The following is a 19,746-nucleotide window of genomic DNA, read 5'->3' as shown; positions in this document are numbered from 1 at the left end:
TTGCAGTGGTAAATGGGATTTTTTTTAGTTTCTCTTTATGAGAGTACATTATTGGTGTATAAAAATGCCATCGATTTCTATGTGTTAATTTTGTGTACTGCTACCTTGCTGAATTCATTTATTAAATCTAGTAGTTTTTTGCTGAAGTCTTTAAGATTTTCTATGTACAACATCATATCATATGCAAATAATGAGTTTTACTTCCTCCTTTCCAATTTGGATGCCTTTTATGTTTTCTTCTTGTCTGATTGCTGTGGCAGGACTTCCAGTAAGTACTATGTTGAATAAGAGTGGGAGAGTGGACATCCCTGTCTTGTTCCTGTTCTTAGGGGAAATGCTTTTAGTTTTTGCCCATTGATTATGATGTTGGCTGTAAGTCTGTTATATATGGCCTTTATTATGTTGAGGTATGATCCCTCTATTCCCACTTTGCTGAGAGTTTTTATCAGAAATGGGTGTTGGATTTTGTCGAATGCATTTTCTGTGTCTATTGATATGATCATGTGATTTTTGTCTTTGAGTTTATGTGATGTATCACGTTTATTGATTTGTGGATGTTGTACCAGCCTTGCATCCCTGGAATTAAGCCCACTTGGTCATGGCATATGATCTTTTTAATATATTGCTGGATCACATTTGCTAATATTTTGTTGAGGATTTTAGCGTCTATGTTCATCAGGGATATTGGCCTGTAATTCTCTTTCTTTGTAGTGTCTTGATCTGGTTTTAGAATTAGGCTAATGCTGGCCTCATAAAAAGAGCTTACAAGTGTTCCTTCCTCTTGGATTTTCTGGGATAGTTTGAGGAGGACAGATGTTAGCTCTTCTCTGAATGTTTGGTAAAACTCCCCTGTGAAACTGTCCGGGCCAGGGCTTTTGTGTACTGGAAGTTTTTTGATTACTGCTTCAACTTCATCAGCAGTTATTGGCCTATTCAGGTTTTCTGACTCGTCCTGACTGAGTTTTGGAAGATTGTATTTCTCTAGGAATTTGTCCATTTCATTGAGGTTGTCCGGCTTGGTAGCATATAGTTGTTCATAGTATTTTCTTACAATCCTTTGTATTTCTGTTGAGTCAGTTCGTCACCTCTTTCGTTTCTGATATTATTTGGGCCCTCTTTCTCTGTTTCTTGATGGGCCTGGCTAAAGGTTTGTCAATCTTGTTTATCTTTTCAAAGAACCAGCTCTTGGTTTTATTGATATTTTGTATTGTTTTTTCAGTCTCTATGTCATTTATTTCTGCTCTCATCTTTATTATTTCCTTTCTTCTACTTACTCTGGGCTTTCTTGTTGTTCTCTAAGTTCTTAAGTTGTAGGGTTAGAGAGTCTATTAGAAATGTTTCTTGTTTTTTTTGAGGTAGGCCTGCAATGCTATGAATTTCCCTCTCAGGACTGCTTTCACTGTGTCCCGTAGATTACAGGTTGTCGTGTGTTCATTTTCATTTGTTTCCAGGAAGTTTTTTGATTTCTTCCTTGATCTCATTGGTAGCCCATTCATTGTTTAATAACACGCTATTTAGCCTCCATGTGTTTGAATGTTTTTTAGTGTTTTTGTTGTAGTTGATTTCTGATTTCATGCCTTTGTGGTCCAAGAAGATGCTTGATATGATTTCAGTCTTCTTGAACTCGTAGAGACTTGTTTTGTGTCTTAACATGTGGTCTGTCTTTGAGACTGTCTTGTGTGCGCTTGAGAAGAATGTATATTCTGCAGCTTTGGGGTGAAATGTTCTATAAATGTTAATTAAATCCGTTTGATCTAGTGTGTCATTTAGGGACACTATTTCCTTGTTGATTTTTTATGTGTGGAAGATCTATCCAGTGAAGTCAGTGGGGTGTTAAAGTCACCTAATATGACTGTATTGCTGTCAATCTTTCCCTTAAAGTCCTCTGGAAATTTTTTTATAAATTTAGGTGCTCCTATTTTGGGTTCATAGATGTTTATGAGGGTTATATCCTCTTGTTGATCAGTCCGTTTAGTATTATGTAATGACCTTTCTTGTCTGTCATTATGGTCTTCATTTTGAAGTCCATTTTGTCAGATATGAGTGTTGTTACCCCAGCTTTTTTTTCATTTCTATTTGCATGGGAAAATTTTTTCCATCCCTTTACTCTCATCCTGTGTGAGTCTTTTTTTCTGAGGTGGGTCTCTTTTAGACAGCGTATATTTGGGTCATGTTTACTTATCCACTCCGCCACCCTATGTCTTTTCGTTGGAGCATTTAATCATTTACATTTCAAGTTATTATTGATAGATATTTATCTATTGCCATTTTAGCTCTTTATGCCTATGTTTCATTCTCTCTTGCTACTTCTAATTACAGCAGTCCCTTTAACATTTCCTGCAATGCTGGTTTGGTGGCGATAAATGCCTTTAGCCTTTTTTTGTCTGTGAAGCTGTTTATTTCACCATCTATTTTGAATGATAGCTGTGCTGGATAGAGTAGTCTTGGTTTCAGATTCTTGCTTTTCTTTTCTTTTTTCTTTCTTAAGTATATCTTTATTGATTTCAGAGAGAGGAAAGGAGAATGAGAGAGATAGAAATATCAATGATGAGAGAGTCATTGATAGGCTGCCTCCTGCATGCTCCCGACTGGGGATCGAGCTTGCAACCCGGGCATGTGCCCTGACCGGAAACCGAACCCTGATCACGTGGGTCCTAGGTGGATGCTCAACCACTGAGCCACGCCCGGCCAGGCAGGTTCTTGCTTTTCATTACCTTGAATACTTCATACCATTCCCTCTGGCCTGTAGAGTTTCTGATGAGAAGTCACCTGACAGCCTTATGGGAACTCTTTAGTAGGTAACAGATTGCTTTTTTCTTGCTGCCTTTAAGATTCTCTCTTTGTCTTGAATTTTTGACATTTTAATTATGATGTATCTGTGCGTGGACCTCTTTGGATTCTTCTTGCTTGGGACTCCCTGTGCCTCCTGAACTTGTGTGACATTTTCCTTCACTCGGTTAGGGAAATTTTCTGCCATTATTTTTTCAAATAAATTCTCTAACCCTTGCTTATTCTCTTCCCCTTCTGGTACTCCTATGATGCAAATATTGTTATGTTCATGATGTTCCACTGCTCATACTGTTCTCCTGTTTTTTATTTTTATTTTTTTGGCTCTCTGATTGATTTTTTTCTATCATCTTCTAATTCACTGATCCGATCCTCAGCTTCCTCTAATCTGCTGTTTGTTCCTTCCAATGTATTATTTATTTCTGCTATGTCATTTTTAATTTTCTTCATAGTTTCCCTATCTTTTCCTATCATCCTTACAATCAGTATTCTAAATTCTGTATTTAATAGATTGCTTATCTCCATTTCACTTAGCTCTTCATTTGGAGGCTTCTCTTGTTCTTTCATTTGGAGCTTGTTTTTTGTCTCCGCATTTTGGCTGCCTGTTTGGGTTTGTTTTTATGTATTAGGTAGATCTGCTAGGACTCTCAGTCTTTTTGGAGGGTCTCTGGTGCAGACCACTGTCAGATGCTGTTTGTGACTGGCTTTGAGTACCCTCTTTGGAGCTAACAACAGCCCACGGCTTGAGGTCTCCTCTGTTGGTGCTGGTGCATTTGAACAGGACCAAGATGCACACCAAAGTCTGCTTTTCCAAGGCTGGGGTCCGGAAGCAGATCAGGAAAAGACTCAAAGCACTCTTAGGTCCACGTCTACCTGCCGGCTGATTAATCTGAATCTCTTAATGAACTTCAGGCTGCAGAAACTCCAAAGGGTGGGTGGCTGATTGTTATCAGTCTCTTAATGGGCCTCAGGCTGTAGAAACTCCACAGGGTAGGGTGAGAGGTTTTCCAGCAGGGTGGGACAGTTGCTTCCCCCTTATGCAAAAGCTGCTTGGAAGGTAAATGTCTGCCTGAAAAAGAGGTCCTCTGCAGTATGGGGACATGACTCAGCACAGGAGTCAAGAGGGGTGCCCTCTGAGCTCTATCCCCAGAGCCCACAACCCTAGATTCTCCTCCCACTACTCCAGTCCACTGTGCCCTCCCTCTGCTGGAGCCCAGGGTGAGTGGCTGCACGCAAAACCTTGCATGTTAGCCTGTTAAGAGGGTGTTTGCATTTCCAGCCCTCTCTCTGTGGCAGACAGAAACCTGGCTGCTTTTCACAGCCAGATGTCATATAGGCACCTTTCTCAGTTCTAGTGCTCTTGGCTTGGAAGCCCAGCTTGAGGTTTAGGCCCCAGAGTCCTCAGTGGGAACCCCCCACAGCTGAGATACCCCTCCGGACCTTCAGCTGCTACCTGTGGGAGCCCAGCCAGCCCTCTCACGTCCACACTTCCTACCAGTATCTATGTGGTCACCACTTTTCCTCCTTGGTTATGAGGGTGCTCTCCAGCTTGTCTTCAGTTGCAGTTGATTATTCAGGATGGTTTTTCTATAGTTTAGTTGTAATTCCAGTTTGGTCCTTGGAGAGTGTAGGTGTAGCTCCCATGTAATCTGCTGCCATCTTGGATCTTCCTTTTTATATTTAAAAGTATATTTAAAAGAAAAACTATGAAAAAAATAAAAAATAAAAAAATAAAAGAAAAACTATGGAAGTTGTATGTTCTGTGAGTAGAAGGAGATGCAGAGAGACTAGATGCACATAAGGTAGAGAGCAATCCCCCAGGCCTTCCCCTGCTGTCCTGGCATAATGAGAGTTTGCTGAATGTCTTTCCAGGTCTTTCTTACGCAAGTTTGTTTTGCACATTTGAATGCTTGTTTATGTGTAGTTATACACACACACATATAGTTCAATACAAATTACATCATATTTTGCAAATTATCTCACAACCTCTTCTACTCTATAGTATAGCACAGACATTGTTCAGCAAGTGCTGCAGTCTTTTAAATAGCTACATAGAGTCTCAAAGTCAGATGTATCATATTTTGTTTGATCAGATGCTTGTTTTTTTCTGGTTACTGCAAACAGGCTTTAGTGGGGGCGCAGGGAGGGAAATGCACATTTGTGCATTTCTTTAGGATGGACCCCTAGAAAAGGACTTGCTGGACTGAAGGCACACTCTCCCAACTGGCCGTCCTGCTTATACAGAGATGTAGTGCCTTCCCCTCACTTTTACCAACGTGGGGTGTTACCAGACTGGACACTTCACGTGGGAGGACAGATTAGCCAGTAACTTAATTCACATCATTCTCTGTCTTAGTGAGGTTGGCTCTTTGTATTTGTTTAATGTCCTTTTTGTAGGTTTTGTTCTTTGAATTACATATTCCTATTATTCATTTTTCTGTCACCTTGTCTTTTTCCTGTTGGATTTCAGGAGCCTGTATTATTTCTCACTGTGTTTATTTAAGCTCTGCCCTTTTCCGGAGCAAACTGGAGGTGGCTCTTTTTCTAACAGAGCACTCTGTATCTATAGCAACTATTAGTGCCTGGCTGAAGCTGTGGTAAAACTCAAGATGGCTTGTGCTTGTGAAGTGCTTTATTCGTGTGGGTACTCCAGCGCACACAGTAGTAAGCACAGTGCAGGAATCCTTCCAAATTGATGCTGTTTCTCAAAGGTGGTGGCTTAGTGGGTTTTTTTTCCTTTAAGGAATGGTCTGTGGTCTTTACTATGGTCTTCTTGGTATGAAATGTAGTATTTGTGAAACTGCATATACATTTTTGTTTACCACATTTAAGGCAAAAGTCATTAGTTAATATAGTCTATAAACTCACCACTTAGGTTGTTTTTATTTTCCTTTCCCTCAGCATCCCCAGAGAAACATCACCTTATTTGGCTAATCTCCTTTTGGGTTTGCTTCAGAAAAACCAAAAAGATAGAATGGACTTTGGTAAGTAATATGTTCAAATTCCTCATGATTTCTAATTTTACTTCTGTGTATTCTGAAAAAATTTTTTTAAAAAAGATAGTATAGGGGTTTAAGAAGAAAATTAAAGTCAATTTCACTTTTCTTTCTATCTCTGTCTTTTTCTTTTGCTTACTTTGTAAATGTTTATTGAGTGCCTGCTATGTTCTAGTATGAAGGATAGAGTAATAAACAAAACCCCTGTCCTCATGATGCATATATCCTAGTGGGGGAGAGATACAAATTATAAGCTCTAATTACATGCTATGTTAGAAAGTGGTAAGTACTGTGAAAAAAAATAAAGAAGGAAGAGAAATGAGGGTGGGTGGGGGTTAAAGTTTCAAATAAGGTCACCAGTGAAGACTTTTTTAAGAGAGTGACACTGGCACAGAGGTTGATTGACAGGTGTGGGATAGTGAGCCATGGGTATCTATGGGAGAGCTTTTCAGGCAGAGTCAATAGCCAGTACCAAAGCCCTGAGCCAGGAACATGTCACATAAAGACTTGGCTTCTGCTTAACGTGTGATGGAGGATTTTGAACAGAGGAACAATTTGATCTGATTAATGTTTTGAAAGGATCCGTCTGGTTGCTTGGTGAGAACAGCCTGTGGTGAGGGGTGGTGAGGTGGAAGGAATCAGGAGACCACAGAGTCACTCCTGTGAGAGATGCAGTAACTTAGACTGGGGCAAAAGCAGTGGAAGTGGGAAGAAACTGTTGAATTCTGGATCTTTTTGGAGGTAGAGGCAACTGCATTTCTGGATGAATTAGATGGTGGGGGGTGAGAGACAGAGAAGACTCAAAGATGACTCCCAAGATTTTTGGCTTGAGCACCTGAAAGGGTGGAGCTGTCAGAGGATGGGAAAGACTTTGTGGATAGAGCAAGCTGTGGGGGCAAGATGAGACGTTTAGTTGGACGTGGTGAATTTAAGATAGCCATTGATTTTAAGAGCAAATGTCAAAAAGCATCTGGAGAAGGGGAGAAGTTGAGACTGGTGAAATATTTGGGGAAAGATCTGGGAAGAAGGAGTGGAGGGAGAAACACCCCAGAATCCTGGTAGAAAAGCCCCCAGCCTCAGAGAATGGGCTTAGGGAGCCAGGGAGGGCACCTCCTTGTATGGTGGCCTTTTGGCGTGTGCTCTGGGAGAGGGGGCTGTGGGTGCCTCAGAGGCCAGGGCCTTCGTCCTAGAATTTTAGATTCTTGAGGTAGAGGCTCATATTATTGATCTTGAACCTTTTTTCTTTTATAATAGAAGCATTAAAGCTAAAAATTTCCCTCTCAGTACTTTAATTCATCACAGTGTGTCTTCATATACTCTTTTACCACTTCATGTGTAATGGAAGAACTTAGAGTGCTTACTATTGTAGGGATTATCTAGTTTTTGAAGAACCCTCCCTCATCCTTGAAACTGTTTGGGTCTCAGCTCCTCTTTGGGGGATAGTTTGTTTACTTGTTCTTATCAACCTTATGTAAAAATAGCAAGACTTCAAAATGACAGACCAGAAAGACCATAAAACATGTTTAATGAAAATGCTTATCAAATTAACTCTGATCTTCAAATAAAAATTTAAAAAGATATTTTTTCTGTAGTAATAATTATAATAATGGTAGAAATTTGAAAAAATTCATTCCATAATTTTGGTCTGTTAATGTATATTATGGAAATCCACATAAGCTTCTGGATAAGACACACTCTGGTTTAATTCTTCCTTCAACTTGCCAGCATTTTGACAGTGGGGAAGAGACACGGCCTCACTTGTGAAAGGAAGACAATACCTTGCATGAAATTAGTGGGAGTTAAATGAGACCTGGGCTCTGAAGCACTCAGTTCATTGTCCTAGTAAAGACCTTGGTAGATGGTGGCCTTAATAGTTCCTATGTAAGGGGAGGGCAAAATCAGCTGAATACAGACTTTCTTAAAAGTTTAATGAAATTCCATTCATGTAGTTGGAAAGTATTTTTATCTTTCAGAAGAAGAGATTAAATCAGGAGCTGCTCTATAATCATGAGAAATATGGGTCAACAGTGAAACAGCATACTCATGGATAATAGTTCTAAAATGATAGGTTATATTAAATATTCATATCCTTTCCATGCCATCGCAGTTGATTTGGAAGGTGGTTTCAGAGTCTTTGTGTTGTCTGTCTAGTTTCTTCACTTATATCTTTTCTTTTTCATTCCTATTATGTCCTTTGTGAAAGTCAGCATAAAAAAACCTTACTGTCAAACCAGAATTTATGTATATATGTATATTAATTTTTGTTCTAAAAAGACCTAATGTAGAGCCCGGCCAGCATGACTCAGTGATTGAACATCAATCTGTGAACCAGGAGGTCACAGTTCGATTCCCAGTCAGGGCACATGCCCAGATTGCTGATTCTCTCTCATCATTGATGTTTCTTCTATCTCTCTCCTTCTCCCTTCCTCTCTGAAATTGATAAGCACATATTAAAAAAAAAAGATCTAAGGTAGAAAACTCATGTTTCTATTCAGAATCCTCCACACTTCTATTCCTTAGCAAGTGCTGTGGTTGACATTTACTTGAAGGGGCTTTGGGTACTGATTTCAGTGAAACTCATGGGATCCTTCAGAGTGGAAGATAGTTTAGTCTAAACCTGAGTTCAGCTTATTACTGATCTTGTATTACCTAATAAACTTCCATGTGGGTACTGTGCTATTCTCCTTGCCTACTCTGTGATATTTAATATCATACAATTTGGAGACTTAATGATAGTGAGGTTATCTTTGTGGGTCTTTTTTTTAATCCTCACCTGAGGATATGTTTTCATTGAGTTTTAGAGACAGAGGAAGGGAGAGAGGGGAAGAGAGAGGGAAAGAGGGGGAGAGAGGGAGAGAGGTCAATGTGAGAGAGAAACATTGATCGGTTGCCTCCTGTATGTGCCCTGACCGGGAATTGAACCCTCAGCCTTTTGGTGTATGGGATGACGCTTTAACCAACTGAGCCACTGGCCCGGGCAGTCTTTGTGGTTTTTTAAAGAAATAATGAAATAATTTATATGTACAGGAAAATAAAGAGAGTGAAATAATGAGCTATCATGTACTCATCTACTTAATATCTTTATCTAATTGTCAGGATTGTTGTTAACTTTTATTCCTGGTGGATAGTGAAGAAATTCAATTAATAGTTTTTTAAAATAGTTTTTTTTTTTTAATAGTTTTTTGAAACCACCTTCAGGACTGTTTCTTCTGGGATAGAAGATAGAATTTTATTGTACAAATCAACTACCTAGATTTCCTCTTAGGACAGTGAACAGCCATAGTTCAGAAATATGCTGAGGAAGGGCCTGGTCCCAGCCCAGCACTCCCCGGGGTCTGCCTGAGGACACCACACACTGGAGAGCACGTCTCCTGCCAGTGTCTCAGGATGTGCTGTGTTGGTAATGATGTTTTGAAATTTCACAGTTATTATTTTAAATTTTTCATTGATTAAGAATTACTTATAATTTGATAATTTTTTGATTTGTAAAAATAACATGCTTTTACATTGAAAGGAAATGGAGGCAACATGAATGAATTATTTATGATCTTAAAGACATTATGTTTATCAGCCTGTTTGCCAGTCAGCGCTATTGTAAAGGCTGCATTCTTGTTTTCATTACAGAAGCATTTTTCAGCCATCCTTTTCTTGAACAAGTTCCAGTAAAAAAATGTGAGTACCCACTTTTTTCATTTTTACCAAAGAGTGAATGCAAGCTTAAGGAAAAATTAGTATTTTATATACAAAATTAATTTTTCATTGTGTTTCTTAAGATTTCATTGACCTTCTTTAAAATACCTATAGTTGTGTTTATTTAATAATAGTTCTGTTTCTTCCTTCCAAATCCAAGTGAAATAGTTCTAGTAATTGCTGCATTTAATAAGTTGAAGTAGTCTTAGTTATTGTGTATTTAATAAGTAGGCGAATGTGAATTTTTGGTCAACACAAACGTTAGTGGTTCTGATAGGTTTTTCTATTAGGTCATGTAATTGACTTACAAAGTGGTGCTTCTCACTGTCTCTGTCCCCACAGCCTGCCCAGTGCCAGTGCCCGCGTGTGCTGGCTTTGTCTCGGGAAGCTCCTGTGGCCCCTCTCCATCATGTCGTTTTGCCTCTCCACCAGTAAGTTCTGGTTTTATTAAATACAATTTCAGTTAGTGCCATTGCATCTTTTCATGTTCTTTTTATATGTGGTATTCACTAGTACAGCTGAGGCTTAGGTCAAATGGACCTAGGTTTTGACCTCTGCCCTAAGCTTCAGCAAGAAATTTTACCTTTCTGGGCTGCTTTCCTCTGAACAGTGAGTATGCTACTCTCACCTTCTCATGCCCTGTGGGGTTGGGAAGGATGATGCTTGCAAACAAAGAGTACCGCTTATTAAATAAAGGTGGGTATGTAATTAATACATATTTATTTTATCTGAATGCCATAACAGTTTGGATAAAAACAGATGAGTCTTATTATGCATAGAATTCCCAGTGGTAGAGGAGTGACGCCTGAGTCAGATCTCACTGACTTAGACTCCCTTAGTTGTGATTCCTGGCCTGGTAAGCTTGTTCTACTCTACCCTCTTCCCCCTGCTGAGGTCCCCAGGCCATTTCCCCGTGGCTGTCTTCTTTCCGGTCCAAGTGCTTCTTCCTGACCCTGAGAACTTCCGATCACTTCTGGTTGCTACTGCTTCCTACTCTGCCCCCCAGGGTCTTACTTTACCGTCCTCTGTATTTTCCTAGACTGGCCCTTCCCCTAGATCTCTGTTGCAGCTGGAGAGGGTTGTGACCTTGAGGTTTTCCTGCAAACTGAAGGTCCAGGCTCTTGTGTCAGCTATTGCATGTTCCAGATTAACGTGGCAACATGAATTTCTTCAGCTCTGCTGGCAGAAGGGTGGGGGAGTCATAATAGGAGGTGACTGTATGATTAGCTGGTTGAGGCCACTCAGGTTTAAAAGTATGGGGCTTGGGAGCTTCCACAACCCTTACTTGCCATATTAACTAGGACAAGTGACTTAATCTCTCTGAACTGGTTTCTCATATGTAAAGTGAGTATAAATGAGCAGAAGCACGTACTATAGTGCTTGACACACAATAAATACTTAGCAAGTGGCAACTGCTATTTTCCTGGGAAGCCTAGGATGCTAATCAGCCTATTGCAAACAGATGAGTCTTAAAACTGGCAAAAAACCTTTTCACACAACCCTGCAGACTCAAGCTAAATAGAAAAAGTAGATGCGCAGGTAAGACATGTTCTCATGAGTTTAAAAAACACACTGGATTTGGAGTGATTGGGGATAAATGGGGAGGAAGTGTGTTGACAGGGAAGGACTTTATCTGGGGCCAGGCATAACTGGCTTCTTGTTGGCTCTGCTACTTGCTCACTGTCACTTTGGGCGAGTCAGCTCTGGAGCGGAGCCAGGGCTTGCTGTCTGTAAGGCGGCTAACTGCCCTTTGTGTGAGGGCGGTACGTGCTAGTGTGTGCAGGGTGCCTCACCATGGTGAGTACCGGGTGAGCCGGAGCCGTTATTATGAAGTATACATTTGATGCATATGTTACATAATGTGGAAGCAAAGCTTATGCTAGAACAAGGGAAACTGGAAGACTGTGAGAGAGCAGGAATAGAGGAAAAGACCAGGTAGGACGCTGAGCTGGAACTTGCTCTGACTGGCGAGAGCATGTTGGCATCTTTTGCTGGATACGTAGCATTGAAAGGAAAGCAAAACAGGAGCTAGGCTTTGGGCTACTGGGGAAGAGCAGAAGAGAGTGCCGATGGGGTGTTGCAGGGCAGAGGGGGGGTCATACTTAGAACCTAAAAATGTCAGTGGGAGACCATTTTTAGAGCTTATTAAAAGCTCACACTTAAAGTGAAAATAAAAGGGAAAGCAGGAACATTTCTTATAACTTCCGGTTAGTGAGATTAGAAAATGGGAGGTTTGATTGGTTTTTAATATAATCTGCCAAAAGTAAGATTGTTCCACACACCTGCTCTCCTTCCCTGGGCTGCAGCAGACTCTCTCTCAGGGCTAGTGCACACGGGGCGCACATTCTTTTTTTTTTTGTTCTTTCACACAGATATGCAGCTGTGTCTTTTTCCAGAGAAATCTTTGAAAGGCAACTCTCCCCCCCAAAAAAACCCTTAAGATAAGTCCAAATCACTGGTTTAGTTAAGATACTGGCTATAGGTTAAATGCTATTTATTTATTTATTTATTTAATTTTAAGGATTTTTTTTTAAAAAAAAGTTTTTACTGATTTCAGAGAGAGGAGGGGAGAGGGGGGGAGAGAGAGAGAGAGAGATAGAAACATCAATGATGAGAGAGTCATTTGATCGGCTGCCTCCTGCACACCCCTTACTGGGCATTGAGCCTGAAACCCAGGCATGTGCCCTGACTGGGAATCGAACCGTGGTCTCCTGGTTCATAGGTCGACACTCAACCACTGAGCCATGCCGGCTGGCTGGGCTAGGTTAAATGACATTTAAATAATATCTCTTTAATATCTGTTTATTAGTTTGGTTCATTTATTACATGCCTGCTTTGTGTGAGGTTCTCAGTTGATACTAATGAATGATATGACCAGGTCTCTTACAATAAGGAGTTTTAATTGAATTGTTTGGAGAAGAGGCAGGCTAATCAATCACTGTTAGAAGCATGTGTGTATATGTCTTTATTGCCTGTGGGAATGTGGATGAGGGGTATGAAATCAGACCAAGAATGAAGGAAGGCTGCTCAGAAGAGGGACCTCAGCTGAGGCTTGAAGAAAGAGCTAGCAAGCCAGGAAAGCATGGCCACTGAAGAACTCTGCATCCCTCCATGGCCACTTACGTTTAAATTGGCTTGAACTAAATGAAATTTAAAATTCCATTTCTTAGTCACACTAGCCACATTTCTAGTGCTCAGTAGTCATCTATAGCTAGTGGCTCCATACTGGACAGCCTGGATAGAGAACTTTCCATCATTGCAGGGAGTTCTGTTGGACAAGGCTTCTCTCAGCAGGTCAGTCTGGTGGATGTAAAGAGCATTGGTGAGGGGAAAATAAAGTTAAAGACGTAGGAAGAAGCTGTATCTCGAAAGAATTTGAGCATTGAGCAAAGGAGTTCCAATTTTATCCGTAAGGCTGTGTTGAGTTACTTGAATGATTTCAAGTGGAGGTGTGCTCTAGCCAGATACTTCTGAAAGCAGGGTGGAAGACTGGACGGGACAAGTAGAGAGGCCTCCTCACCAGAGGAAGGAGAACAGCCCATGACTGTTGCAGCTTTTTTGTTGTAAAGAATGAGGGCTGAGCTAAGGCAGCAGTGGGAAAGAAGCAGATGGGATGCAGGTGGGAGAAAGGGAACACATTTGCAGAGCTGGGAGATTGGTTGAACTTGGGACTAAGGAAGAGGGAGACCTTAAAGGGAGTGACTGGATGGGTGGTGGTGAGGGCACTCAGTAAGGGAACACAGGGAGGAGGGCTTTGGAGGATGAGAGCAATGAGTTAGTGTTGTACAAGCAAGCCACGGGCTAGAGCTCATTGGAGAGCATCTGGGCTCAAAGTCATCATCATGCAAGTGGTAGCCGAAGGTAGGTCATGAGTGGTCACTGGGGTAAGTATAAAACATGTCAGGAGTAGAGGACCAGGGTGGCATCTTGGGGAATGCTGTACTCTTCTCTTTGAAGGGGCAAATGAGAAGCAGGCACCCACAAAAGAGAAGTAGGGAAGGCAGGCAGAAGCAGGGTCGCTGAATGAAGGGGTAGAGTGTCAAGAAAGGAGTGGTCCACAGTTCAGCTGCAGCAGAGAATTCAAGGAGCTTAGGGAGTAGAGGAAGTATCCGCAGGACTTGGCAATGGGCATTACTGGTAAGCTTAATGAAGACCATTTTATTGGAGCATTAAAGGCAGAAAGTGGATGATGGTTGATTAACGGGTATATGGGTAGTCAGGAATTTGAGTCGGTGAAGATCGATAATTTCAAGAAACATCATTAAGAGAAGATGGTAATTACAGGGATTTGAGATGGGAGAAAACGAAATGGTAATGTGCAGAAGGGGAAAAGCCAGAACCAAGGCAGAGGGCAAAGTGTCAGGAGCAAAGGGAAGCTGACCTAGGTCATGGAAGAGGTGGGGGAATGGGGTTAGAACGAGCGTAGAGGAGAGGTTGGCTGTTCATGCAAGAAGCCCCCCTTTCACAAGGTAACTGTGGATGCAGATAATTTTACAGGTAACAGGAAGAAATGCAAAAAGTTTCTGCCTAAACCACTGAAAGAAGTTGTGGACATACTTGGAATCACATCTCAACATGACTGCTTTTTAGTTGTGTGATCTTGGGCAGATCCTGATCATCTGAGTTTTGTTTTTGTTTTTTAATCCCCACCCAAGGATATTTCTTCCACTGCTTTTCAGAGAGTGAAGGGGAGGGGGAGAGAAACATCGATTGGTTGCCTCCTGCATGTGCCCCAACTGGGCCAGGAATCCAGCCTGCAGCTGAGGTAGGTGCCCTTGGCTGGAATTGAACCTGGTACCTTTCAGTCCACAGGCCAACGCTCTAACCACTGAGCCAAGCCAGCCAGGGTCTGATCTTCTGAGCTTTTTTTATTTAAAACTGGAATGGCCCGGCCGGGCGTGGCTCAGCTGTTGAGCATCGACTTAGGATCCAGATCGTGGTTCGATTCCTGGTCAGGGCACATGCCCAGGTTGCGGGTTTGATCCCCAGCCGGGGACGTGCAGGAGGCAGCTGATCAATGACGACTCTCTCATCATTGATGTCTCTCTCTCTCCTCTCCCTTCCTCTTTCTGAAATCAATAAAGATATATTTTTAAAAACGGAATAGAATTCATATTGGGACTGAAGTTAGCTAATACCTGGAAAACTCTTCACAGTATCTAGTCCATGGTTGATGTCCACTATAGTTAGTCCTTCCATCTTCCCTTCCTTGAGATATAAGTTCTCTTCAAAAAGTAATAGATTTTATGTTGTGTACATCACACACACTCAAAAAGAAGTGATAAGGAGATTTGAGACTGATTTCATTGCACAGTGACATTAAGAGAAGCACCAGCAATGAGTTGGGTGTTTAAGACTTGAGTTTAAAGAGCATTATGTAGTATTTTTCCTTTTCTTAAATGGAAACAAAGGTTAAACTTAATGGGGACTTAAACATAATAACTTTTTAGTTTGTTGTTTTAGAAAAACCATTATATAATCAGGACATTCAGTTAGAGTTGTCACTAGAGACCTTGAACTGGGCAAGTGCTTACTAGGAAGGTAAAGAGACACCTGTTTGTTTAAATATTTTCATAGTTTTCTTCCCTTGCTGTCCTACCTCCCACAGACCAACTCTTCCCCCTAACAAAAGAAATACACCTACACCTTTAAGGTTTTCTAAACTTTTTGTGAATATAAATAAACCTCAGGCTTAAATGCAGTTATTATTATTGATATATTTACTTTTTTACATAATATGGTCTCCAGCTTTCCTGTTTGTAACTTTTTCTTCATCGGAGATTTAAGACTTTATGTGCTTCCAGGATGTCATTAAAATCCCTGGACATTTTGTTTTAGTCATTAAGTGAACAGTTATCGAATATCTGCTTTGCAAAGCCGTGAGCTGAAACTGGGGATACTGAGATGGTTCAAACTCATCTCAAACATTTTTGGAGAGGCGTACGGGTACATGTGGTAAGTGGCATGGTGTGTGTATATATTTCATATATATATATGTAAAATATGTCTTTATTGATTTCAGAGAGAGGAAGGGAGAGGGAGAGAGACATAGAAACATCAGTGATGAGAGCGTCATTGATCGGCTGCCTCCTGCACGCCCCCTACTGGGGATCGAGCCCACAACCCAGGCATGCGCCCTGACTGGGAATAGAACTTCGATCTCCTGGATCCTAGGTTGATACTCAACTGCTGAGCCACACTGGCTGGCATGGTATATTTTTAAGTATCCCTTTTGGAAAACATTTAAGAAGTCTTTATGCAAAGAGATTTGAAACTGTGCTTTTCTAAAGGAAAGATTTCCGAAGACATTTTTTGAAATTTTAGACGAAATTGAATTTATGGCTACTTTTATGAAAAAAATATTCTTTAGTCTGATGGCTCTTCTGACTTGCACTTTATTATTAGGCCAGGTTTAATTTTATGTTGTTAATTTTAGTCCTTTCCAGATGTGCAGCATATTCAGGAAGAAACCCTGTCCTCCCCACCTCTGGGTCCTCCCAGCTACCTACAGGTGTCCAAAGATTCTGCCAGTACGAGTAGCAAGAACTCTTCCTGTGACACGGACGACTTTGTTTTGGTTCCACACATCTCGTCAGACCACTCATGTGAGAATCTTTTCTAGCTATATACATTCTGTTTCTTAATTTACTAGACTAGCATTGTTTGTTTGTTTTTTTAACCTTTATATCACGCTCTCTTTTTATTTAGTTTGAATTCCCAATATTACAGACCTGCCTTTCTAAAATATTCTTAGTCATCTTCCATAAAATCATAACTTTGGATTCTGAAGGTGCATGAAAACTTTATAGAAAATGATCTCATTCTGTTTGTATCTAAAGATACAAATAGAAATAATTTGTATAATAAGAAAAATTAAGTTTAAGGAAAGGAATTAAAGGAAGATCTCTTTTAGAAAAAAACCTAAGGGTCACAGTCCTAAAGCAATCTAGAGGCCTTCAGGAAATAATGGTGTAAATTCAGGAGCAAACTTCATAGACATACAGGGAGAATATTTATGAAGAGAGGTGAGTCCAAGTTGACTGAATACGATAGTTCTGTTTTCATTGTCTGGGTTTTCACGTTTGAGTTTTGGTAAATTGTGTATTTCACAGAATTGATCCATTTCATCTAGTTTGTCAAATGTGTGGGCATAGAGGTCATAGTAGTCCTTTATAATCTACCTTCCCATTATCTATCTTTTTAATTTCAGTGGGATCTTTAGTCATGTCCTCTCTTTCATTTCTCATATTAAAAGTTGTGTCCTTTCTCGATTTTCTCAAACTTTTCAAATTTGGTCTTGTTGATTTTATTGATTTGCTGTTTTCAGTTTCATTGATTTCTACTTTAATTGTTATTATTTCTTTTATTCCGCTTACTTTGAATTTAACTTGCTTTTTTTCTAGTTTCCTGGGGTGGAAACTTAGAGTTTAGACCTTTTTTGTTTTCTAATACATGCATTCGATGCTGTATATTTCTTTTCAAGCACAGCTTTCACTGCTTCCCACACATTTTGATAAATTGTGTTTTCATTTTCCTTTACTTAAAAATATTTTAAAATTTCTCTTGAAGCTCGTTCTTTGACTCATGAGTTATTTATTTATTTATTTATTTATTTTTTAAAAATATGTCTTTATCGATTTCAGAGAGAGGAAGGGAGAGGGGAGAGAAAGATAGAAACATCAATGATGAGAGAGGGTAATTGATCGGCTGCTTCCTGCACGCCCCCTACTGGGAAGCCTGAAACCTGGACTTGTGCCCTGACCTGGAATCAAACCTCGGTCTCCTGGATCATAGGTGGATGCTCAACCTCTGAGCCATGCTGGCTGGGTGACTCATGAGTTATTTAGAAGTGTGTTGTTTAATTTCCACATATTTTGGGATTTTTCATTTATCTTTCTATTAATTTCTAGTTTTATTCCATCATTATCTGAGAGAGTAGAGATTGTATGATTTTTATTCTTTTAAATTTGTTAAGGAATGTTTTATGGTCCAGTCTGTAATCTGTCTTGGTGAGTTTGAGAACAATGTGTATATTCTGTTGTTGTTAGATGAAATAGCCTGTAGATGTCAATTATATCTAGGTGATTGATGGTGCTATTGAGTTCAACTTTGTCCTTACTGATTTTCTGTCTGCTTGACCTGCCCATTTCTGAGAGGGTTTGTTGAAATCTCCAACTATAATAGTGGACTCTTTTGTTTCTCCTCGCACTTCTGTCAGTTTTTGCCTAAATGGCTTGACTCATGTTAAGAATTGTTATGTCTTCTTGGATAACTTATTTTATGTAAATAAGATTTCATCATTAAGTTATGTCCTTCTTTATCTCTGATAGCTTTTCTTACTTTGAAGTCTGCTCTGTCTGAAATGAATATAGCTACTTCTGCTTTCTTTCAATTAGTATTAGTGTTGTTTATTTTTTCCATCCACTTTTTTTTTTTAAGAATAGTTTATTGATTTTTAGAGAGAGAGGGAGGGAGAGAGAGAGAAAAAGAAGAACATTGAAGTGAGAACTCAACATCTGTCGGCTGCCTCCTGCACAACCGACCCCTACTGGGGGTTCGAGCCCGCACCCTGGACATGTGCCCTGACCGGGAATTGAATGCAGTTACCTGGATCATAGGTCATTGTTCAACTGCTGAGCCACACCATCTGGGCTGCAATTTTTTCTTGATAGCTATGTATGGTGTACCAGGTGAAAGGGACTGCTGTAACTAGGCCTTCAGTAATGTGGTGGTGAGGTTCAGGGGAGGGGCAGTGTTCTGTAGGCCTATGACTAGGTCTCAGTCTTTTAGTGAGCCTTTGACCTGAGAACTTCACAGTGTTTTCCAGCTCTTTCTCCAGTATTAGGAGGACAGGATGGCTAGAAGGGCAGGAATTGGGTATTTCTCTTCGCCCAGGGCAGTTAGGCTCTGAGCTTAATGTGAGCAGATTAATAGTTTCCCCTGAGGGCAGGCCTCGTTAAGATCAGAATGCTCTGACTTAACTTAAAAATGTTTCTTTTCCCCTCTTCCCACTGAAAGCAAGAAGAGATTTTTCTCCAATATTTACTGGGAGTCTGTGAGCTCCTGGAGGTAAATCTGACATATTTTGAGCCACCCTCTGACTGGGTCCTCCTGGAATTTGTAACTCTTAGAGTTGTCTGCACTGAGTCTCCAGCACATTGTCGATATGGTTCAGGCTTTTCTGTCCTGGCTCTGATTTCCAAGCAGGTTTCTATTGGTGAGTCTTCTCAGGTAAGCCAGAGCTCCCTGTATTTGTCTGTCTCTGTCTCTCCAATTTTTGGGGCACCTGCTTGCCCTGTGTCCTCCCCTCTCTTTTGGATACAAGACGAGTTACTGGGTTTTCAGTCTGTTAAACTTTTTATTTGTTAGGATGGAATGCCGACTTTTAAGCTCCTTACATAGGAAAACAGATATGGGAAGAACCCATGTAAGATATTTAAAACATCTATACAATTTAAAAGTGAAAACAGATACCTGAGTACCTTTCTCTGATTTTATTTTTTTGTCAGATTTTCTATCTTTTTGTCTTTTTGCTCTACATTTTTAGGGAAATTTCCTTAATGCTTTCTTCTAACACTTCTGTAGAGTTTTTCATTTATGCCCTCATATTTTGAATTTTCAGAAGCTCTTTCTCCCCCGCTCTGAGTAGTATTGATCTTACTTCAGGGTGAAATACTTTGTTTTATCTCTGAGGTCATTAATTATATATATATTTTAACTTTTCCTTGAAAAATATTTTAGTTCTTTTTTTCTACCTAGTTTGTTTTGGAGTCTGGTCTTCATATTAGATTCTTTCCTTGGCTGTTTGGTGATTGTTGTATGCTCATAACTAAGGATGGAAGATTAAAACATTGCTTGAGAGCTCTGTGTGTAGTGGGTCTAGGAGCAGTGAGCCTCTGCACTGGGCGGTGTGGCTCAGTCACTGCCTTGGACTGCTTCCTTTTGGGGGGCTTCTCAGATCCCCCAGAGAAGACTCAGCCAGTCTTCTGCCTAAAGAGTATATACCTGATACCATGTGGGGGAGTCAAATAGGGGAAGAAGGCTGGAGGTTGCAAAATTTCACTTACTGACCCCCATTTCCCCCAACCATCTCTTGCTCTATACCACTGCCTTCATCTCCACCTGGTGCTCTGCAGCTCAGAGACCCTGTGTTTTATTCTGTCCTAAGTATAAACACCTAGTCTCTCCTGTAGTGGAGGATCTGATACTACTAATTACCAGCCTTTTGGGAATCTGATATCAGTTGGTACTTCTGGGCTTTCCTTCTGCTGGC

General features: G+C 40.5%; 1 protein-coding gene across 1 annotated transcript in view; it reads left to right on the top strand.

The window, feature by feature from the left end:
- ULK2 (unc-51 like autophagy activating kinase 2) overlaps nt 1-19,746 on the top strand; it is an 87,564-nt gene that overhangs the window by 31,580 nt on the left and 36,238 nt on the right. Inside the window, exons 10-13 of the mRNA XM_087825799.1 lie at nt 5,689-5,771; nt 9,408-9,455; nt 9,816-9,904; nt 15,910-16,078. Coding sequence (XP_087681925.1) covers nt 5,689-5,771; nt 9,408-9,455; nt 9,816-9,904; nt 15,910-16,078 — 389 coding nt within the window. The remainder of the gene's footprint in view (nt 1-5,688; nt 5,772-9,407; nt 9,456-9,815; nt 9,905-15,909; nt 16,079-19,746) is intronic.

The sequence above is a fragment of the Miniopterus natalensis genome, chromosome 17, assembly GCF_054644295.1.
Source record: "Miniopterus natalensis isolate mMinNat1 chromosome 17, mMinNat1.hap1, whole genome shotgun sequence".
NCBI classification, from domain to species: domain Eukaryota; kingdom Metazoa; phylum Chordata; class Mammalia; order Chiroptera; family Miniopteridae; genus Miniopterus; species Miniopterus natalensis.
This window is presented reverse-complemented; position numbering and strand designations above follow the sequence as displayed.